Consider the following 24,104-nt stretch of genomic DNA (forward strand, 5'->3'; position numbering starts at 1 on the left):
TATTCCTTTAAATTGGCTTTTAAAATGTACAAATGCAGCAATGAAGCAATTTAGAAATTGGATGAAAGGTTTAGCACTGGGAAACACTTTTTGAAAGATAAAAAGTGCATTTTATATACAACTATATAGATCAGACCAAAATGAGGGACACATGAAGGGGAACGAGGGACAGAGGGACAGAGGGACATTGCTCCAAATCAGAGATAGTCCCTCAAAATCAGGGACAGTTGAGAGCTATGCAAAATGTTGAAAATTTCAAGGGGTATGATTTTTTTTTCAAGGCACTGTATTAGCCATTTTCAAAAACATTTTGTTTATGTACCTTAAACACTTGCGGCTTCTAAGTACTACTCCATCCCCACATGAACTGGAGCAAGTAGTCCATGATCCCCATGTTGTCCATAGTCCAAAGGAAGAGTGCCGCATTCTCTCACTTTGAAGGCTCCACCTGTCTCTTACCTACTTTATATAAAGAACCAGAGATTTTGTTAGAACTATGCATAATTGTATGATAAAGCTGATGGCAAAACATTTCTACTGCCTAACTCCAAAGCCCAAAACAGTCCTGGAATTCTTGGACAGGTGATATCTATAGTAGCAATAAAATGAAAATACATTGTCATGCCACTAACATGACAAACAGAGCTACAGCATATGGCATAGCCATCATATAAAAAACAGAAATGACATACAAAACTGGTCAGAAATCTAAGAAATGGTTTCATGTGCAATACAGACCACTTTCTTAAGCTTGTTTGTGAAAAAAAAACAAAAACATAACTATTAAAATAACACACAATCCTCAGATATAAACCAAGCTGCATCAGGTACAGTTACTGAAGCTTAATTTGAAATTGCAAAGTTTGTAGAAAGCACATTGTTTTCATAAGTGGAATGCCTGTGAGTACATGTTCCCCCATGTATTGCAGTGGAAAGAGCGGGGAGTTTACCAGTGCTGATAGCCTCCCTGACATTTCTGTGTGCGGCAGCTGGGGACGAAAGGAAATGGCAAAACAAAAGGAATTTGAGAGAATTCCTTTTAGACCAAGAAAACAACTGCGGCACGATTGTTTACGTAATAAAATGACACAGTAAAACAAGAAATTATTGTTTGCATTCATCTTTTAAATATATTCTCTTCTATATAAAGTATTTTATGCTGTAATCATTTAGGCAACATTTTTCATTAGGTTATAAACATTTACATACCCCAAATGAATAAGTATATAAGCACCTGCAATGTATATACAGTATATACAATACGATATAATATAACATATAAATGCTCTGCAAGTAAGCCCTTTGTTAAACTTTGTAAGTGTACAAAAATAAACTCTGTATTTCTGTTTTAAAATTACAGGGTGCTACTTTGCAATTGGAATAGGAGCATATACTGTGCAAATCAGCAGCAAGCTATAGCATGTGTGTCCCTCTGCTCCAGCAAAGTTTTGTATTATAGGTATATTTCAAGCAAAGTACTACATGGTGAACAAGGAGGTCACTTTGGTGCACATGGCCAGTCCAACGTGTACTGAAATATATACATACCTCCCAACAGGGCTTTTTATTCTCAGAGAATAGGTGCAGGAACTCAACCATGCACGCCACACACAAATACCTGCCAAATGGCATCAAATAGTAGCTCTTCCCTCTGCATACAACCCCCTCCCTCCACTGCCCTCGTCTTCTTCCCCCCTCCTTAAAAAGCTCCACCATCTGTCATATGTTTTACCTTAGTTGCAATATTAAGCTGAAACACCTATCCGGCTGTAGTACCTCCCAGCATACTATACTATACTACAGTCACTTGCAAGGGAGATCATGCAGTAGGAGCATCAACAACTGGTCATCAGGGAAAAAATTGAGACCACAGAGGGTGCAGCCTACCATGCACCCTCTCCTGCCCATGACTGCACTGAACCCTGGGCACCTGTTCTCTATCTCCCTGGTCCCTGTCTGGCACTCAGTGGGATCTGCGCAGGAGATCTGACCTATGGGACCTACAGGGAAATAAGCTATCACTTGTAAACGTAGAAGCTGGACTTCAGCGTTACCTAGTGATAGTGATAGTGGTGAGCAGGGAGCAGAAGACCTGAGCCAGAGGTGGTGGAGCTGAGTTCCCCCTAGTTCCTGCTGAAAAAAAACCCTGCCTCCCAATATTTTGAGATGGGAATGAGGGACACCTACTAGCAAATGTATATAGGCATAGGACACACCACCTGCCACACACCCTTAAACTGAGAAATAACCCCCCAAAAAGGTTAAATTAAATCCACAAGTGCTTTTTTCCTGTCACGAGGGAAACAACTTCTCTGAATTTAAAGGCTAGTCTATAAAGGCTTTGGCAATACGTTTGCAATTTTCTAACTTCATCGCATGTGCACATTGCAGATAGACTATCTGCAGAAGCATGCAGGTGCCATTAATTCAGTATCATGGTATTTGGTGCAGCAAAATTTTAAAAGTCGCACCTTTTTTTTTTTGCACATTCCTGTGCATTCTTCAGCCCACTGAAATGAATGGGCTGTCAAAAAAAAGCAAATGCACAAAAAATATGAATGTGAAAGCACAACCCTATATGATGTGAACCATCACTAAATGTGCTTGTCATGACATTATTAGTTCATCTTAAATATATTAAACATATCTATCTATCTATCTATCTATCTATCTATCTATCTATCTATATATATATATATATATATATATATATATATATATATATATATATATATATATCTTGTGGCCAATGGAAAAGCATATATATATATATATATATATATATATATATATATATATATCTTGGCCAATGGAAAAGCATACATAAGGTACATACATGATCTGGAAGTATATTTAGGATCATCTCACCTGAACTTGGCTGGTATTGTGCATCATAAATAAAGACAAGAGCAGTCTTACACCTGGGAGCCTGATCCTGCTAAACACACAGAAATTTTACAGCTAAGTAGCAATTATCTCACATTGCATTGGCAAAGAGTTATACTAAATAAAAAGTGAAAACTCACCAGTTTTCCTGCCACATCTTGTTTTAAGAAAAAAAATGTATATTTTTCAAAATACCCAGCTATATTTCTCTACAAAAGAAGCCAAGAGCCAAGCAGTTTCAAATATTTATGCTCAGTTTGGTGAGTTTGCTAGATTCCTTATTGCTTACAACAAAATGTGTCCATAAAAACTGATCCAAGATCTTGAATGTCTGCTTTTTTCCTCCCTTAAACACGCCTCTTAGAGAATACATTTCTTAAGTCTCTTTCCCAAGGCAGTCTGTTCATATCAGCTGTGACAACAAAACATTTAGCATTCATATGATACCAACACTTGAGATAATACTGCAGCTGGATACTTGAAAATAATTTTAAAGGTTGCTCAGTTTTACTAAATATTTTATGCTCAGTGACAAATCAGTGCCATCTTATGGAATAGCAAATAAAATACAACTGGCAGTATAATTCATAGACTTTTTTGGAAAAAGTCCCCGTTAGTAAAAACCTGTTTTCCCAAGAAATGAACATGTCTCTATGTCTGCTTTATGCCCTTTATTTGAGTTCTTTACCCACTACAGTTTTGAATACACTGATTAGGGATGAGCTTCGTGTTCGAGTCGAACATACATTCGACTCGAACATCGGCTGTTCGCCCGTTCGGCGAATTCCGAACGTTATGGGCCGTTCGCACCAAATTCATGTGGCGCTCACGGCCCACAATGCACTGCGTCATCGCAGTGCATTTCTGGCTCATGATTGGCCAAGCATGCACTGTGACCCCGCATGCTTGGCCAATCGCAGCGCCAGCAGCGAGGAGAGCCATGATTGGCCACAGGCAGGATGCCTGTGGCCAATCATAGCTCAGGCTGTGTAGTACACGCCCCACACTATATAAGGCCGCCAGCGCGGCGGTCTTGTGTAGTGTGTTGGCGTCTGAAGCAGTTAGTGGGTGTTCTGTGTACCTTCAACACAGTACACACCGATCGTTATCGGCCGATTTTCGATCTTGCTCTTCTGTAGTGGTTGTTGTCTGCTTGCCCTGACCGCAGTATACACCGCTATATTCACCTCACCTATATAGCTAGTAATCTATCTTTTATAATAGAGCTTGCAGTCAGTAGTGTTAGGAGCTTGTGCGTGCTGTCTGCGTGCTCTGTACCCAGTACACACCGCTATATCCACCTACATAGCTCTTCTCTATTTGAGCCCACTTGCCATCTTCAGGAGTTATTGGAAGTTGTGTGTGCCTCCAGCACAGCACAGTATACATCTGTATATACCCCTTTATCTCTGGTGTTCTATAATAAAGGCATCTGCAGGAGTTAGTGGGTTTTTTGTGCCTCCAGCACAATATACACCTGTATCTACCCTTTATTGCTGTTCTCTAATAGAGCCATCTGCAGGGCTTAGTGGGTGTTGTGTGACTCAATTACAGTATACCCCTTTATCTGTGGTGTTCTATAATAAAGGCATCTGCAGGAGTTAGTGGGTGTTGTGTGACTCCAGCACAATATACACCTGTATCTACCGTTTATTGCTATTCTCTAATAGAGCCATCTGCAGGGCTTAGTGGGTGTTGTGTGACTCCATTACAGTATACCCCTTTATCTCTGGTGTTCTATAATAAAGGCATCTGCAGGAGTTAGTGGGTGTCGTGTGCCTCCAACACAATATACACTACCCAACTGCTGTTTTACCCAATTCCCCTCAGGCCATTACCATGTCTGGAAGGCCAGCAAGGAGAGGCAGACAGGCGCGAGCCGATAAAAGAGGGCAAGCAGGCTCTGTGTCTAGAGACAACAGTGCTGGTCGTGGACGCGGTCCATTGTCATCAGCACGTGGCCATGGGACACGCTTGTCCTTCTTTTCGGCAGCTGGACATGTTGAACCGCAACATGCCAACGACTTGGTAGAGTGGATGACCAAGCCCACTTCATCCTCCTCATCCTCTCTCACCCAGTCTCAGGGTACTAGCAAAGCAGATGCCAACGCATCGTCTTCCCTCCTCTCAATGTCATCATCAGTGACTCCTTCCCTAGACCCACCACGTCCTCCTGAGGAGTCTCCTGAACTCTTTGAGCACAGTGTTGGGTACATGCTCCAGGAGGATGCCCAGTGTTTTGTAGGCTCTGATGATGACACTCAGCTAGAGGAAGGCAGTAGCGTGAGCGCAGAGAGAGGGGATGCTCAAGAAGGACAGCAATCTGGCAGTCATGTTCCACAAGCTGCAGCATACTGCCAGGTTTGCTACAGCGATGAAGAGGGAGAGGATGATGAGGGCACTGACTCCACGTGGGTGCCTGGTAGGAGAGAGGAGGAGGAGGAGGCACATGTCCAACGAGGCAGGATGCCCTCCGGGGGCCAGCTTAGGGGCAGCACACCGACTGAATCACACAGCAGAGCTCCGCCTGTGCAGGGCGCTGCCTCTGCGCGTTATTCTAAAAGTTCTTTGGTGTGGGCCTTTTTTGAGACGAGTGCATCAGATTGCACCGCTGCTATTTGCAACATATGTCTCAAGCGTATCTCGCGTGGCCAAAACATCAGCCGCTTGGGCACCACATGCATGACCAGACATATGTTGACCTGTCATGCAGCTCGTTGGCAAGCGTACCTCAAAGACCCACACCAAAGAACAAAGCGGACCTCTCCTTGCTCCTCATCAGCTGGCATCTCCAACCCCACTAGACCTTCAGTCCTCTCTGAAACCTGCTCTGAGAGGAATGAAGGTGTACAATTAGGTGTGTCACAGCCAAGTGCTTCCGGGCACTCTGCTAGCAGTACACCCACGTCCGATTATAGCAGGCAAATGTCCCTGCCCCAGCTGCTGGACCGGCGAAAGAAGTTCACTCCCAGCCATCCACATGCCCAGCGGTTGAATGCTAGCTTGGCTAAATTGCTAGCACTTCAACTGCTACCTTTTCAGTTGGTAGACTCGGCCCCCTTCCGTGAGTTTGTACAATGTGCGGTTCCTCAGTGGCAGGTCCCCAAACGCCACTTTTTCTAACGGAAGGTCGATTCCGGCTCTCTACCGGCATGTGGAAGGCAATGTCCTTGCCTCGCTGGACAGGGCGGTCAGCGGTAAGGTGCATATTACCGCTGACTCATGGTCCAGCAGGCATGGACAGGGATGTTACCTGTCTTTCACGGCCCATTAGGTCACTCTTCTGGCAGCTGGGAAGGATGCAGGACAAGGTGCAGTAGCGTTGGAGGTTATTCCGCCACCACGCCTCCAAAATGCTACTATTGGTTGTGACACACCTCTCTCCTCCACCCCCTCCTCTTCTTCTTCCTCCATGGCCTCTTCCAGTGCTCTGTCCTCAGAACCAGCGGTGCTCCTTAGGCGTTCCAGGGGCTATGCAAGTACGCAGGCAAAACTATGCCATGCCATGCTTGCGCTGGTTTGTTTGGGGGATAGGAGCCACACTGGGGCGGATGTTTTGTTAGCTCTGCAGGGGTAGGCTGAGAGGTGGTTGACGCCACGCCAGCTTAAGCCAGGAATGGTGGTTTGTGACAATGGCACCAACCTCCTCTCCGCCCTCCGACAGGGACAACTGACCCATGTGCCCTGTGTAGCTCACGTCCTTAACCTGGTGGTGCAGCGGTTCTTGGGCAGGTACCCCGGCTTACAGGATGTCCTGAAGCAGGCCAGGAAAGTCTGTGTGCATTTCCGCCGATCATTTAATGCCTGTGCTCGGCTGGCTGAGCTCCAAAAGGAGTTGAACCTGCCCAAGAACCGCCTTATATGTGACATGCCCACCAGGTGGAACTCAACGTTGGCCATGCTGCAGCGGCTGCACACGCAGCAGAGGGCCATCAATGAGTACCTGTGCGACTACGGCACCAGGACAGGGTCAGGGGAGCTCGTTTTTTTCTCACCACGCCAATGGGGCATGATCAGGGATGCATGCACTGTCCTGTCACCGTTTGAGGAGGCCACAAGGATGGTGAGCAGTGACAGTGCATGCATCAGTGACACTGTACCTCTTGTCCACCTCTTGGAGCATACGCTGCGTGGAATAATGGACAGGGCACTTGAGGTAGAACAGAGGCAGGAAGAGGAGGACTTCCTTGCCTCTCAAGGCCCCCTTTATCCAGACAGTGTTCCTGCTGTGCCACCCATCACACAGGAAGAGGATAAGGAGGAGGAAGAGGAGGAGGAGGATGATTGTGTCAGCATGGAGGTGGAGGCTGGCACTCAGCAGCAGCAGCAGCAGCAGCAGTCTTGTAGGGATGATTTACAGTCCGAGAAACACGTGGACTTGTACGTGCTGGGAGGAGGTAGCTGCGGATCATGTTGTCCTTAGTGACCCAGGGGACTCCAGACCGAATGCCTCAGCTAACCTACGCTGCATGGCCTCTCTGATCCTGCAAAGCCTGCGGAAGGATCCTCGTATTCTTCGGATCAAGGAGAGGGACCATTACTGGCTGGCCACTCTCCTTGATCCACGGTACAAGGGTAAGGTTGCCAACCTTATCTTGCCATCGTAGAGGGAGCAGAGGATGAGACATCTCCGGGAGGCCTTGCAGAAAGGTCTGTGCAACGCGTTCCCAGAGACTGGGAGGTTACAAACTCCTGGTGTGGACAACGTGTTGCTGAGGCATCGGTCAGAAGGAGCGGTGGAGAAGGTGGCCGTCTGACTGATGCTTTCAGACAATTTTTTAGTCCGCAGCCCCAAGGTATGATCGGTTCCAGCAACCATCGCCAGCGTCCTATTTACATGGTGCAGGAATACCTAGGGGCAAGGTCAGACTTGGACACCTTTCCCACCGAAAATCCTCTGGCTTACTGGGTCTTGAGGATGGATCACTGGCCAGAGCTTGCACAGTATGCAATTGAGCTACTGGCCTGTCCTGCATCCAGCGTTCTTTCGGAACGCACCTTCAGTGCTGCTGGTGGCTTTGTTACCGATCACAGGGTGCGCCTGTCCACCGAATCAGTTGATCGACTGACCATCAAGATGAATCAGTCTTGGATCACCCACAGCTACCAAGCACCTGAAGCTGATGTAACCGAATAATTTTTTTTTAAATATCACATCCCTTCAAGACTGCCTATGCTGATGCGGAGTGACTGTCCTGTTATGTTGATTGTCTATCCTCTTCCTCCTCCGCTGATATGTTGGAAGAACATTTCTGGTTCTGGGTGATGCCATCAGCCCAATTTTTCTGCCCCTGTTTAACAGGGGCGTTTAATTACAATTTTTGATGCAATGCTTTGCAGCAGGGCTAATTCCTGCAATAAAACTAGAGTATATGGGAGAGGTTGCAGTGTCGTGGCACCAGCACCAGTGCCTAAGGCCCAATTTTTCTGCCCCTGTTTAACAGGGGCGTTTAAGTACAATTTTTGATGCAATGCTTTGCAGCAGGGACAGCCCAATTTTTCTGCCCCTGTTTAACAGGGACATATAATTACAATTCTTCATATAATATTTCACAGGAGGGCCCGTTCCTGTGCCCACCCAGAGTAACTGTGAGGACTTATAGTGTTGTGGCACCAGCACCACAACCACCAAAGGTCAATTTTTCTACCACTGTTCAACAATGGCATGTAATTACAATTCTTGATATAATCGTTCACAGCAGAGCGCTCCAGCGCCCACCAAGAGTCACTTTGAGGGCTTACAATGTTGTGGCAAAACCAACACCTTGTTCCGCCATTTCTGCAGAGCATATAAGGTAGGCCCCTACTTTCAAACATCCAACTTACAAACATCTCCTACTTGCAAACGGAAGGAGACAACAGCAAGTGAGATGAAAAAAGATGGACGACAAAACAAATTATACAGGGGTGATAACCCTTCCCTATGTTTTCCAAAAAGCTTAAAAATTGTTTTTTTGACTGGAGCTACACTTTAAAAATGTACCAGTTGAAAATTACAAACAGATTCAACTTAACACAACAAACCTACACAGTCCCTGTCTTGTTTGCACCACCTGTATACTGCTGTTCTGAGTATATAGGGCCTGGGCGCCACACGCATTTCCTTTTTTTAATATGGGTACAGGGTTCCCCTTAATATGCGTACAAGACCCAAAGGGGCTGGTAATGGGCAGGGAGGGCTACCCATGCCATTTTTCTCAATGGTTTTCAACCATATTGCAGGAACCAGATAGAACATTAAAACCGCAAGCAGTTTTCAATGATGTTATTTCTGTTTAATGTCATTTTGTGCAGGGACTGTTCTAAACACGGGAAACATGTGGCACTTCACAGGCATACTACAGACACCCCCCAGGCACCATATTTAAAGGAACATTTCACTTTTTTTTTCACTTTAATCATTAAAATCAGTGCTCCCACCAAAACGGCCATTTTTGAAAACATTTTAGGCTTTGACCCATGTCCCCTGGGGCAGGAGCCTGGTCCCCAAACCCTTTTTAGGACAGTATCTTGCATATTAGCCGTTAAAATTTGCACTTTTAATTTCGAACGTTCAAGTCCCATAGACTTCAATGGGGTTCTAAAGTTCGTTCGAATTTGGGGTCCGTTCGAAAGTTCTGGTGCGAACCGAACCGGGGGGTGTTTGGCTCATCCCTAGTGATCACCATGCCCACTGTGCGTGCCTCACAGGGGGCGCGTGGAGAGTGTGAAAAGGGGAGGATGTATATTGACACCTCCCGGCAATGTAGGTCCACGCTGTAGCCGTCATTCAGCTATCACGCGGACAGGAAGAGGTGCATGTTATACAGCAAAGTGCTTGTGCTATGTAATTTGGCCACCTATATCATCTGAAATACCTGGCTTATCCTGCCTGGTCATGCCCTCCGCCCTTGTAAACTGACCACGGTTTATCATGGCTGCTGAGCCCTGACACCGTGGTCAGTTTAGGTGCCTCCGTCATCCGCAGCTCTCCTGTCTTCCTCTCCCCCTCCCTCTGTTAGATCTGTGTCAGGGCTTGCCCCCTCCTTCTGCTGAAATAACAGTAAAAGGTACATGCAATCCCCTCTGTTAGAAAACATTATATGCTGCAGTGTCTGTGCTTTGTAAAAAATATGCCTATTACTACATTATTCTACAGCACTGCTCACGTGACTCTTCGCTGCTCCCCTCCTCCCTGGCTGATGTCTCAGCTCTCTACGCCTCTCTTCCTGACTGACATCTGCAGGGGAGTCTCAGCCCCTAACGCTGTAGCAGTCAGATCGGGAAAGGGAGCAGCGAGGAGTCACATGAGTGCCCAGCAGCGCTGTGAGATAAGGTAGTAATGGGCATATTTTTTACAAAGCACAGACACTGGGGCATAGAATGTTTTCTAACAGAGGGGATTGGATGTACTTTATTTATAGTGGCTTATAGTGGCTTAAAGGAGTTGTAAAGGCAGAAGTTTTGTTTATCTTTATGCATTCTATGCATAAAGATAAAAAAAAATTAAATTTGTTGTCGAATACCGTAATTTTCCTTTCCTCATGGACTCCATGGCAGCCTACGTGTGGGTTGACCCTGCCTCCACTCCAACGTTATAGGACCCCATTCAAATAAAAGAGCACTCACCACTCCACACGGTGTTCCGTAACTAGCCTAGTCATATGACTCATGGGTGGGAACTCTGTCTGCCATGGAGTCCATCAGGAAAGGAAAATTACGGTAAGTACTTGACAACAAATTTTCCTTTTTCCCTGACAGACTCCATGGCAGCCTATGTGTGGGAAATAACTAGCCGACCACACGGGTGGGTATGCTTAAACAGAAAACATTTAATTTGATTTATCAGCCGATAAAGTCTTTAAACCAAAATTTACAGAGGATAGAGAAGCAGGCTCAATACAGTAATGTGACATGAACGTATTAATAGAGGACCAGGAGGCTGCCTTGCATATCGTGTCAGGAGCCACATGCCGAGCCGCTGCCCATGAGGCTGCCATTCCCCTGGTAGAGTGAGCCATCACCGCCTCTGAAGGAGCCAATCCCTTCGCCCTATATGCCCGTTGTATAGTTCTTACAATCCAGGTGGCCAGCGTCCTGGTTGAAGCTTTCTTCCCTTTGTTGCTACCTGAAGGTAAAATAAAGAGATGCTCCGAGCGTCTGAAGGGGGAAGTGATAAGAAGATATTCCTTCAAGGCTTCTCCAACATACAGAGGATGAACATCATTAGAACCTGAAGACCTAAAAGTAGGCAAGACAATTTCTTGGTTCTGGTGAAACACCGAAGTAACCTTTGGATCCCAACATGGGAATGAGGACTACCTGGTTCGGAAAGAACGTCAAAAAAGGCTCTTAGAAGCCCAAGGATCCAATTTCCGAAACCCTTTTGGCTGAAGTGACTTCAACTAAGAAAACAACTTTTGCTGAGAAGTCCTTAATAGAGAGCGGGGATGGCCCTGTCGTACTCAGACCTGAGATTGAGTCCAGGACCAGAGGAAGATCCCACTTGGGAAATCTAGGCTTTCTTTGGGGTTTGAGTCTAGAAGCTCCCCTGAAGAACTGACGAATCAGTGGATGCACTGCCCAAGATGTACCTGAGAAAGCCGATAGAGCCGACACTTGCACTCTGAGGGAGCTTATCGATAAAGGAAGATCGAGGCCAGTCTGCAAGAAGCTGAGAATGTCCTGTACTCCTGGATGTTCAAAACATCTATTCAAGGAAGAGCAGAACTTAACGAATTTGTCCCAGATTCTGCCATACACTTTGTTCGTACTTGATCTCCATGCACTCATCAGGGTGGAAATTACACTTGATGAACATCTGATGGATTCCAGCCTCTTTCTCTCAAGAACCAGACCATCAGTCTCAGAACTGCCGGGCAAGGGTGCAGAACTGTACCCTGAGAAAGAAGGTCCGGCCTGAGAGGAAGAGGTATGGGATCTTGAACACTGAGTTGGACCAGGAGGGGGAACCAAGGCCTGTTGGGCCAATAGGGAGCTACCATCACAACCTCTACTGCTTCTACTCGGAGCCTCTGAAGGAATCTGAGGATCATGGGAAGTGGAGGGAAGGCATACGCCCTCCTGAGCCTCCACTGGTCCATAAGAGCGTCCGTCCCACAGGCCTGACTGCAACGACTTCACGTGTAGAACTTCTCCATTTTGAAATTGTAGGGAGAGGCAAAAAGATCCACCTCTGGACTGACCCCTAATGACAGGATCGACTTGAAGGTTTGAGCATGAAGAGATCACTCGTTGTTGTCCAGCAGTTCTGAACTCCTGGCACAAAAACCGCTGAGATGTTCATCAGGTTTTTCTGTTCTGTGATAGGATGGGTTCGACCTCCCGTAGAAGAGTAGAGCTCCGAGTACCCCCCTGCCTTTTCACGTAGGACACTGCCGTGGTGTTGTCCATTCGTAATAACACTGATTTCCATGTCAGAAGGTGAGAGAATTGCTGGAGAGCACACCAGGCTGCCCGAAGTTCCAGGACATTCGACCCCGGTAAGGGGAGACAGGCATCCCACTTGCCCTGCGCAAGATTCGATCCGTAGAGAGCCCCCCAACCTGTCCCACTGGCGTCGGTCGTGACCATGACCCAGGAGATGGGGATGATGGAATGACAGTTCAGCAGGTTCTTGCGTTGTAGCCACCAAAAGAGGCTCTCTCTCATGGTTGTGGATATACGAATACTTTGATTTTTGTCCCCTGACTTCCACTGCTTGAGAAAACCTGCTTGGAAGGGGCGAAGTCTCCACAAAGCCCATTTCACCATCGGAGCCGCTGAGACCATCACACCTATGATTTTGAGACACTGAGAAGCTTTTAGGTGCTGAGTGTATAGGGCCCGAGAGACTCTTTCTCGTATTGTTGGTATTTTTTTCGTCCGGGAGAGAGATAGTACTCTGCAGAGTGTCGAATTGGGCTCCTAGATATATTAGCCACTGGACCGCCTCTAGATGACCTTTTGCCAGGTTTAGAAGCCACCCGAAACTGGACAGAGAAGTTATCACCTGTTCCCGGTGTTCCAGCAACTGTTCTCTGCTTTGGGACAGAACCAGCAGGTCGTTCAGGTAATGGTACAGTCGAATACCCTTTAACCTGATAAAAGCCACTACAGCCAGGAGAACCTTTGAAAAAACTCAGGGAGAGGTCGTCAACCCAAAGGGGAGGCAAATAAATTGGAGATGGTCTTGACCTACGTGAAATCTTAGGAATTTTTGAAAATCCTTTTCTACTGGGACATGGAAATAGGCGTCCTTTAGGTCGTTCGAAATCATCCAGTCCCCAGTCTGTATGGCTTGTTGAATAGTCAACAGAGTTTCCATCTTGAATTTCCCATACTCTATGTATTTGTTTAGATAAGTGAGATCTATCACCGGGCGCCAGGAGACGCTTTTCTTTCGAACCAGGAAAAGAGGGGAATAGATTCCCTGAAACCACTCTTCCCTTGGCACCTGAATTACTGCCCCTTGAGCTTTCAACAGATCCACATAAGAAGACAGTACTTGACTTTGTTCTTCCGAGCGAGGGAGCAGGGTGGGCACGGATCTGGGAGGAGGGGAGCTGGAGAAGCTCCATCGAGACCGTCCTGACTACCCAGTAATCCGAGAATTTTTTTTTTTTTTTATTAAAATTTTTCTCTTTTTTTTTTTTAACAAGATTACCAATTTTAAAGATTTTTATTTTTATTTTTTTAAATATATGTATTCCAACATGCACTCACTGCATCTAATTATATAATCCAAAATAATGACGCTCACCTTCGCAGACTGGGGCTGGAGGGACAGGCTTGCTGCTTCCAATGCACTGACATACCCCAGTGAGACTGAAGCAGCAGTCTGGTTTTAAATTCCCCGCCCATGACGTCACCGCTCCCTCACCTTACACCTGCGCAGTGGAGGGATGGCCATACTGGGCCTGTTCGGCCGCTATAGCTTGGCCAAACCGCGCACACCAAGCCTCGGTATCGAAAGAGGCTACTGCGCATGCGCGTCCAGAACGCGTAAGACAATGCGGCGAGCTGGAACGCAAAGCACTCCAGCCGTCATACAGGGGGAAACAGACAAGATGCCAGGGAATAGCCACAAACATATACAAATATATGACTGCCATGGAGAAAGAAAAAACACTGCAGACCTTGCCAGCCGTAGTACTCCTGAACGTTTATCCAGGGCATACCGTGGCAACCACCCTCATATAGGGGACCGTCCAGCCTCAAAGCTACTCGCCCGCCCATAGCTGGGTACTGAGCTTGCACCGCACAGGTATGCAAAGAAAGAAATCCGAAATCCAAACGAACAGCATGTGTAGGTCCAAATGGAGGAGGACAAAAAAGGAACACCGTGTGGAGTGGTGAGTGCTCTTTTATTTGAATGGGGTCCTATAACGTTGGAGTGGAGGCGGGGTCAACCAACAACTAGGCTGGCATGGAGTCTGTCAGGGAAAAAAACTTTTGTGTGTAGCAGCCACCCCTAATACATACCTGAGCCCCATCTCTCTCCAGCGATGTCCACAAATGTCTAAGCCATCCGGGACACTCCTTTTGACGAGCTGAGAAGAGAAACAGCAGCGGTGCCATTGGCTTGCGTAGATGTCAATAAAAGTCAGCTATTCAGGGGAGAGAGGGGTCGCGGGTGGGGTTCTTTGTCTGAATGGACACATGGAGCTGTGACTTGGCTCCAGTGCCCCCATAGGAAGCTGCTGACTGTGGGGGCACTCGATCGGAGGGAGGGGCCAGGAGAAGCAAAGAGGGACCCGAGAAGGAGGGGATCTGGGCTGCTCTGTGCAGGTAAGTAGAACATGTTTTTTTTTTTTTTTAACAAGACTTTACAATCACTTTAATGGATGTAGTAGTTTGATTTTCTAATCCAAAAATATAAGTAATACAATAAAAATTATAACACTGATCCTAGCGCTCAATATGAAATGAAAGATCACCGCACAAAAGCTGCTGCTATAAATCATACATAAAATCTTCAAAAGTATGCACAAATACAAATACAATCTCAACCGTACTTATAAAGAGTACTTTAGCATTAACAGCGCTATGATCTATTAACAAATAAATATGTGCAAAACATTTTAATATACAAAATATATATTAAATGATGATATCAATAAAATTAACACTAACAGGACCAATAATCCATTAATAACATCAAAGTGCCAAAGATAAAGTTCATAAACTGAGTGAAGTGCTCCAGGAACCCTCAGGCATATGGAAAATCCCTCACAGCGTATGCACCCACACCATGCAGATGAGGTTTTCTCCATCTGCATGGTGTGGGTGCATACTCATACTCATGGTCCTGTTAGTGTTAATTTTATTGATGTCATCATTTAATATATATTTTGTATATTAAAATGTTTTGCACATATTTGTTAATAGATCATAGCGCTGTTAATGCTAAAGTACTCTTTAGAAGTACGGTCGAGATTGTATTTGTGCATAGTTTAATTTTCTGTTTTGTTATATATGGTTCCCTTTTTTTTTTGATGGTTTGGTGAGGTGTTGTTTTTTTGCTATATTATTACCCTGTGAATTGGGGGCTTCATAGCACCATAATACACACTGTAGGACCTTGAGACAACCCTTGCTTTGAAGGTCTCTAGAGAATCCACCGTTTCCGCTACAGGATTCCTGTTCAGTATGCTGTTCAACCCAGGGGCCAGGGTGTCTACTACATCCAGCACAGGGCCCATTCCCCAGGTCCACATGCGACTGGCTAAAAAAATCTGCCCACCAACTTCCACACATTGGAAAGTTTACCCAGGCAAAGATTTGAGCTACTTCTCCTGCTGCGGTGAGACTTTTGGTTCTTCCATGACGGTCGAAGCACGCTATTGTCAGAGAACTTGACTCGCATGAGTTTCTAGCAAAATGCTCGAATGCTGCAGACACAGCCTAATCTGCTTAAGTTCCAGGACGGATGCGGATTGCAAAACGAGACACTCAAGTCCCCTTCTCCGACAGGGTTCCCCATTTCTCCTCCCAGCCCAACAAGCTGGCATCCTTTCCCAATTCAAGCTTGCTAAACCACTGAACAATCCTTGTTCTTTATATAATTCCATTAGTTCTGAAAATTATTTCACTGAGGCGTCTGTGGAGCTGAGAGAACCAAATTAAGATCCAAGGGCAAACCAGGAGCACAGATGCAACAATGTGACCATCCCCTAACAAAGGCCCTTATCAGTGAATGAGTGGACAGAGGTTTCTGAGAGAGAATGGTCAAGTTTTGACCTTTGCCAATCAGGGTGCTGAAGGCAAAATGTTGGCACAGCCCAGAGTGGAGGGAGGAAGAACAGGATATGTCCCACAGGGTGTCGTCAGGTAAAACTTCCATGCCTCGTATCATGCAAAGTAAGCTGTGCAAGTGTGCAGATAAGCATCAGAGATGTCAATTTGCATGCTTAAAGAGGAGTTCCTCTTAAAAAAAATAATAATAATTTAACATCAGCAGCTACAAATACTGCAGCTGCTGACTTTTAATAATCGGACACTTACCTGTCCCAAGGTCCAGCGATGCGGGGGAACGAAGCCCTGCTTGTTCCACCCTCCACTTAGCGGCGCCGGCATTCTAACTGTGGGCACCCGGGTGTGGCTTCACAGCCGGGCACCCACTGCGTATTCGCGAGCGGTGCCATGATTGGCTGCGTAGTCATCTGGGACCTGTCACATGTCCCCGATGACTGACAGGACGGAGGGGGCCGAGCTGAGCCCTTCCTGCACCGAGGGGAAGTGATGTCACCAGCCCAGGCACTGAAGGAGGCAGACTACGAGGGACTCCCTAGCAACAGGCATTTAGAGGTAAGTTAAAAAAAAAACATTTACACATTTTTTTATTTTATTTTAGGAATTTTAATGATTTTAAGCAGTGTAAGAAAAACAATGTCAGAGAGAATCCAATCTCTCAGGACTTGGATTTTAACAGACAAGCCAGCAACCATAAAGAAGGATGGTAGACAGCAAGTTGAGTCAGTCTGGAGTGAGTTAGAGCATGTCCAAGTACCAAGTCCTTCTGGGTCAATTTTGCACCAAGATCACTGGAATGCTCTCCATCTTGATCCTGCAAAGCAATCGGTAAAGAAAAAAAGGTATATCAGCTGAAAATGATCCTATGGGGATATAATCTGGAAGGTCTGTCGCGACAGACCCACCCAAGTACTCGGTGGGATTCCCCCAAAGGGAGACTCCATGAGAGAGGACGAACCAAGCCAAAAGGCCTATGTCCACCCTCATCCCAAGACGTTTCAGTGTGGGCCTGAGGATCCACACCCTACTAATCACACAGTGACAAACGTGAACACCAAACAAAAAAATACAAAAAAGTGACAAACACAGGGTAAAAATAAATAGGAAAGTGGAAAGAAGGAAGTGGGAGAAGTGAAAGAGTGACCATTGTGCAATATAATGGCCAGGCCCTTTGGCCAGGAATAAAATTTTCCCCTGGTCCTAGCCAAAAGGTTCAGCCATCGAGGCAAATGTAAAAAAAATTGTGTATGCTAAAGTGACCATGGTGCCATAAATCAATGTGACCCTCACAGTGTTTGTTTGGCCACCCCTGAACTGCCACTTCAGCGGCACATTCACCGCAGGCTTTTTGTCACAACCCTGCCAAACAGCCCAGACCAGTGCAGCCCCCACCCTAGGCAGGAAGGCCTGAAGATCTGAGAGCTTAGGGAGAGCCCTTGACCAGAAGGCTTAGCCATCGCTCCAATCACTCCTACCTAATTACATTCAGGAGATACTAACCCCCCTGTTAAGGAGGAGTCAGTGTTCTCTCCCGAATAACTGACCGGAGCTAGAACTACCCAACACGCTGGCATTCCTTCTGAAAACTGTCCAGGTTAACACAAAGACAATCCAATCCACATCCAATGCAGGGCTGCTCAGACAGCAGCTCCAAAATATATGCTTTTTGCAATTTTTTTAACCAAAAATATGTAGCAGAATGCATATTGGCCTAAACTGATGAAGACTTTTTTTTTTCATAGTCAATATCTATAGGAGGGGTTTCCACTAACCCTGCAAGTTTAATTTTATACAGTATGTCTTATTTTCTGTTTGATGTGTATTATATGTGAAGTTGCGTATCAGAGACCAGTATTGTTGTAATATTGAAGTCTATTGAGATTTCCATACATTAGAAAATTCCACCATTTTTGTTAAGTTATTGATCAGTAAGTTAGTGCTGGTTTGTGGTTTGGGAACACATAACAGTGCTTAGCGGCAGGCCTTTTACTGACACTTTTTTTATTTTACCTCCAGTAGTTTATTGTAAATAGTAGTGTGGTGATTACCTATTATACTAAAGATCGGCATGTGGAATTAATAAACAGCAACAGATTTCAGTTGTGCCCCACCAGGCCGGCCCCCCATGGACAATGTGCCTGGCTGCAGAGGTTATCACCCCATCTCTGCACTCCAATTTTGCAGCACTGACAGGCAGCATGTAGTGGCATTGATTGGCAGCACTGATAGGTGGCACTCATGGGCCTTGATTGGTGGAACTGATTGGTACTGATAGGTGGCATTGGTTGTCACTAATATTAGGTGCCACTGACAGGTGAAACTGGTTGGAAACACTGATTAGCACTGCCTGGCCCTGACAAGAAGCACTGCTTGGCACTGACAAAAGAGAGGGAGTTTCACACTGAGCCGATATTGATGCTTCGTGAGACTGTGTGTGACACTGTCATGTAATGTAACTGCATGCAGAGTTAGACTATGTGTCAAATATCAGCAGGAATGTTGGGGTGGGCGGGACCCAGCAGCTATTAAACACCAGCCGATTGGGCTACTTAAGAAAGGGGGCAGGGCCACATACACGTAGCCGCCCGCCCAGACCCCATCCCATTGGCTGGTGTTTGATGCTGGGTCCCGCCCACCCCAACACCAACTCTCAATTTTGACAGCTGGTCTCTCTCTGCATTCAGTTACATTACATGTCAGTTTCACACACTGAGCAGCTCTGGCAAGCATCAATATAGGCTGTGTGAAACTCACAGGCAACACGAACTGCACACTCATTGGATGCAGCCTTTTACAGCAGTCCCACAGGCAGATCTCAGGAGACAGCCGGCACAGGTGACAGTACCTGTACAACTTGTCATTGCCACCCCTCTTAAAATTCCTGCCTGGGACCATGGGCCCACTCGTCTTGGTCAGTCCAAAGAGTGAGGGAAATTGTCCTACAGCGTCAGTTAATTGAGCTGCATAAGCCTGAAGTAAAACTAGGCAAAAACCACCTCCTCGAAGGAGGATACCATGAGGCCCAGTGCCTTCATGCAAAATCAGAGTGGTGGACACTTCTTAGAGCACAGGGCTCGTACATGAGCACAAAGAATCAAAACTTGTTCCTGGGGAAGAAAAGTCCTGGGCTTTGTACAAGACTAAGTCCAGGTACTATAAGCTGTGGGTTGAATCCAACGCAGACGTATGGATGAGGATCCACCTGAAACTCTGACATCTAGATTGCTTGCTGCACATTGGCCACTAGGACCTGTATGGAGTGCTGCTTCAAGTGGAGATAGTTAAGATATTTGATAATGTGGATTCTGTGATAGTGATACAGGGGAACAATGGAAATATATATGCCTGAGATCTATTCCCCTTGTTGAAATTTCAGACAGGGCTGATTCCACATGGAACTTTAGGATCTGTAAGATGTCCAGAACCTTCAGGTCTAGAATGGGGAGAACACCACCACTGGGTTTCAGAATTGTAAACAAGTTAGGACAAAATAAAAATTGGAAGGCATCTCTTCTCTCACAGAATCAATAAGTTCTTTAAATACACACATTAATACACATCTGGCAGAAACACTTGCCCCAAGAGCCTAAAGCAGTGTACATACGATCATAGCTTCCGACGGGAAATGTTCGATGACAGGCTGTTGGCGGTAAATCCGACCATGTGTATGCTCCATCAGACAATTGTTGTCGTACTTTCTGCCAACAAATGTTGGCTAGCAGGTTTTCACATTTTCAGAGGACAAATGTGTGTTGTCGGATTTTCAGAGCGTGTGTATACAAGTCCATGTACAAATGCGCATGCTCGGAAACAAGAACAAGTCAGAAGCAGTCGGTCGTGTAAACTGGCGCTCATAATAGAGAATTAACATTTGTGACGTGGCAAATTATGAAATCTCCAAATGCAGCACACATTCTATTCTTCTTTAATGGGATAATAATGAATCTGCTTTGCTGGTGCTACTGATGGAGTTATTGCAAACACATTTTCAAAGGCTTTTTTTTTTTCAAGTGATATCAAGGATAATATTATTATGCTTTTTTTTTTTTTTTTTTTTTTTTTATTTGGGCAAGTTACCACAACACCATTATCCCAGTCTTTAAGATCAAAGTATGTTGGTGTTCCTTGTCAAATTTACATTATATTTTTTAAAATGTAATGGCCTACTCCCAAACTGTCATTTGAAGTAAAACACTTAGCCAAGTATTATTCTCCACAAATGTTTTATTGTGCATTATAAAAAGAAAACAAATAAAATTAGACATGCTATCTGCCAATAGAACTTAACCAAAAAGTGCATTCTAGGCACCCAAAAATTTTGAAGATATACCAAATCAAATCTTTATTCAACCAAAAAAAAATAATGTCAAAGCAATAACTCCAAGTCCAATAATAAATAACATGTTATCTCCCCACAATTCCGCAACATGTCTGGTTGACGAACGGTCGTTCAGAAACAAACTGGAAAGCGCAAACTGAAAAGCGTGAAGAAAAGCGCAAATCAACACTCTCCAAACTTCTACTAACACGAAATTAGCAGGAACCCAAAGGATGGCGCTAAAGAGCTGAAAAACCACATAGTATGTCTAGTAGGTCACTATGTTCGTAATTGTTGGCCAACAATTGTGTGGCGGTGTGTATGCAAGACAAGTTTGGGCCAACACCTTTCGGAAAAAATTCCACAGTTTTGTTGGCAAACATTCCGATCATGTGTACGAGTCTTAAGAGTTTGGAATAACATAATCCACATCTCTTACTACTGCAATCAGAATGGGGGTTTCTTGTTTGGGGGCAGGGTTCTGTCTGGCTGAGCCCTGACCTGAAAGACCGTTTTAGAACTGCCATTACCAGCTGCTGCGAGCACATACTCATCTAGGAGATAGTCAGTACAGATAACGAGCGAGATCTCAACTCTTTGCAGTAAAACTAGAGTAACAGGGAATGAATATTCAACCTTGATCCCAAGTGAATGAAATGTGCATATGCATCAAAACCACTTCCACTGAGCAGCTTATTCTAAGCTGAAACTAAGAGCACCTACTCCTCCCTAAAAGGTCACTACAGCTTGGCCCCACAGAAGACCCACTGCCAAGAGGTTCTATAGCTTTACGATCCTGGTCGATTCAAACTGCTGCACATAATCCCCAAATAGTCTAGAGTGGTATGGGCGAAGAGCCTGAGAGAAATACAACATGGATGGGATGAAGTCACACCGGGCCCCAAAGAGACATCTGTCTTTGCTTCTGCAGATTTCCCCACCACCAGCTTCTAGGTATGTGGAAGTGGTTTGATAAACTAAACAAGCAGATATAAGGGGGAATAATTAGAGAATAAACTAAAGAGAGTAGAGCACATGGACATGAGTACATAATGGAGTCTATAAGTAGGATCACAGCCTATGTATAAACATAATCAAGGTTAAAAAGAAAACGCTTGGTATCTGAAAGGTTCTATAAATGCTCAATGTAATGCAAAATTGCTTCAAATCACAAAAGTATTCCTTAGCACAATAGCATGGAATAGCAATACCAGAAGCAAAATATGAATCCCTGGAGGTGTTGGACATCGATCATCAAGAACACCAGTATATCCAAATGTCTTCAAACGCTTGGGGAGAACTGTATTAAGCTTGTACATCAAAAATGTTACCACCTCTGAAAAGGTTTTCTTACTGTTCTATGATCAAACCAGTTTGTGAACCTGTTGGCTTTTGTTTTGCAAAATGTATTGCAACAGTTTTTTTGGGTTCCATTTCTCTTTCTTGCTTTTTGTGTTCCATTGTGTTCGTTTTGTTACTAGTGTTTAATTTTTTTTTTAAGGGGTCAACTGTTTTTCCTACATACTGTATATGTGTAAGCATGGACACTTCAGTATATACGGTGGTCAGTATTACATGTTACAGTTGTAACACTTGCAGCTTCCCTTTTCTGAAAAGCAAAAGTTTGGTGTGCCATATTTCCCCCTTAGGTCAGCCTGTAAAAGAAAATACTGGAGTTTTATTCTCAAACTGGCCTTAGATGGATAGAAAAGCCTGCTGGTTCAGCAGAGACTGGCTGCATTTCAATCCATGTGTGGCCATCCCTGTTCATCAGAAGTCGATCTTAAGATATTCATTCTCACCCGTTTGGGTTTCAGTGTTAAAGTCCTTTGTTTTGCCTGTTACAGGGTGCTGTCTAGAATGTGTTTGGGATAACTCATCACAAATTCGAAACTTGGCTGCGAATTTGTGATACATTCGGAAAAAAAAAAAAAAAAAAAAAAGAAAAGAAAAAAGAATGTTGATGATCCATCCAGTTAAAGTAGACTCGAGCCAACTTGAGGAATGAGATAGATGAATGATCTTTCAAGTTATTGGATTGTGCATTCTGGTAGGCTAAGAGTGTGTCCCTAACTTTCTGTCTACAGAATTCAGGTAAAGTGTGGTTTATAAGCAATTGCCAATAGCCCCCCCAACATCAAAAAGTGGGATTCCATTGGTAGGGATCTCTAGATTCAAGTTGATGCCATCAACCATAAAATTAACAAAATTTGGGATCAGATCTTTGGGACCTGCTCAGATCACAAAGACATCAATATAGTGTACCCATGTATTTGTATTTTTATATATATAGTGGGTGAGATGGTCAGTAGAACAGGTGTGCCATCAATCAAGTCCGTCCCAAAGACTCAATATAAAAAAGCAAAAAGGGATTGCTGCACAAACAGAAGTAAAATTTCACATATAAAGGTTTATGGCTAACATCTGCCACTAATCAATTGATTCCAGCTTATTGTAATTAATCTCCACAATACACCCTTTGCATCTCTCATACATCATTTTCTATTTATGGGTATTTCAGAACAATAGCTAAATAACGGGACAAAAGGACGCCTTCCCTTGATGATAATATACTTAATAATGTAGTTCACCTATAAAAAAAAACAAAATATACAAAAGAGAACATAATCAATTCATGATCAAAATTATTTTGTATATTCACACACTATGGAAAAAAACACAAAAAATATGTACAAGAAACAAAAAACCAAACAAGAAATATAATGTGGGACCGTATCGGCCGATATCTGGCTGATTGGTCGGCACATATGAGAACTCGTACCATGCAATAATCATAAAAATAAGTAAGGATCAAAATCTGTGTTTAACCCTTTAGGATATAAAGAGTCTAAGCGATTTATCCAGTAAACTTTTTTTCTCAATTCCATTTCTCTGTTACCCCCACATCTATTGGTTGGAATAACATGCATCTTAATTGAGAAACCGAATGGTTCATTTCTAAAAAATGTCTAGAAAGAGGTAATTTGTCATTTTTCTCCCTGATGGAATATTTATGTCTAGCTCTTCTGTCTTTGACTTTTTGTGTAGTTTCACCTACATAGATTAAACCACACGGACATTTAATTATGTATATAACATATGTCGATTGACATGTAAAATAATCTTTTATAGAGATATTGTAACCTTGAGTCGGATGATTAAAGGATTTCCCCTTAATCATACTAGTTCATTGGATGCATGATAAGCAAGGAAATTAACCAAACATTGGGGATCCCAAAAAAGTAACCCGTGAAGTGGGTGCCCTATATTGGTCAGATCTGACCAAATCGATTGTATATGGTCCTACCCTTGCGGTATGAAGGTAAAGGGGAGAAACGAAACTCCGGGACAGAAGGATAATTTTTGCTTAACCACTTAAGGACCGCCGTATTGCCATTATACGTCATCAGAATGGCACAGGCAGGCACAAGCACGTAGATGTACGTGCCTGCCTTCCAGCGGGTGGGGGGTCCGAACGGACCCCCTCCCGCTGGATACGGCGGTCCGTTTCCCTCCGGGAGCGATCCGTGATGAGGGGATGGCCGTTGGTTTCTGGCCACCCCCTCTCGATCGCTCCTGGCCAATGACGAACTTCCTCCCACACAGGAAGGAGGAAGTGATGCCATTCTCCTCGGGGCGGTCTTTTTGACCGGACTACGAGGAGAAG

General features: G+C 44.7%; 1 protein-coding gene across 8 annotated transcripts in view; it reads right to left on the reverse strand.

Annotated features, from left to right (window-relative positions):
- ADAMTSL5 (ADAMTS like 5) overlaps positions 1 to 3,254 on the reverse strand; it is a 50,601-nt gene extending 47,347 nt beyond the window's left edge. The window contains exons 1-3 of one of the 8 annotated variants that reach the window (XM_077476009.1): positions 3,027 to 3,254; positions 2,869 to 2,938; positions 323 to 459 (exon numbers count right to left, since the gene is read on the reverse strand). In XM_077476009.1, the coding sequence (XP_077332135.1) occupies positions 323 to 459; positions 2,869 to 2,938; positions 3,027 to 3,043 (224 nt within the window). In that variant the 5' untranslated portion in view covers positions 3,044 to 3,254. Of the gene's footprint in view, positions 1 to 322; positions 463 to 1,548; positions 1,707 to 1,732; positions 1,830 to 2,868; positions 2,939 to 3,026 lie in introns of those variants that run through there. The other 7 variants (XM_077476008.1, XM_077476007.1, XM_077476006.1 and 4 more) reach the window with 7 other exon arrangements.
- Between the last annotated feature and the right edge of the window lie 20,850 nt (positions 3,255 to 24,104).

The sequence above is a fragment of the Lithobates pipiens genome, unplaced genomic scaffold (genome assembly GCF_037356315.1).
Source record: "Lithobates pipiens isolate NorthernLeopardFrog02 unplaced genomic scaffold, aLitPip1_a1.2 Scaffold_13, whole genome shotgun sequence".
NCBI lineage: Eukaryota > Metazoa > Chordata > Amphibia > Anura > Ranidae > Lithobates > Lithobates pipiens.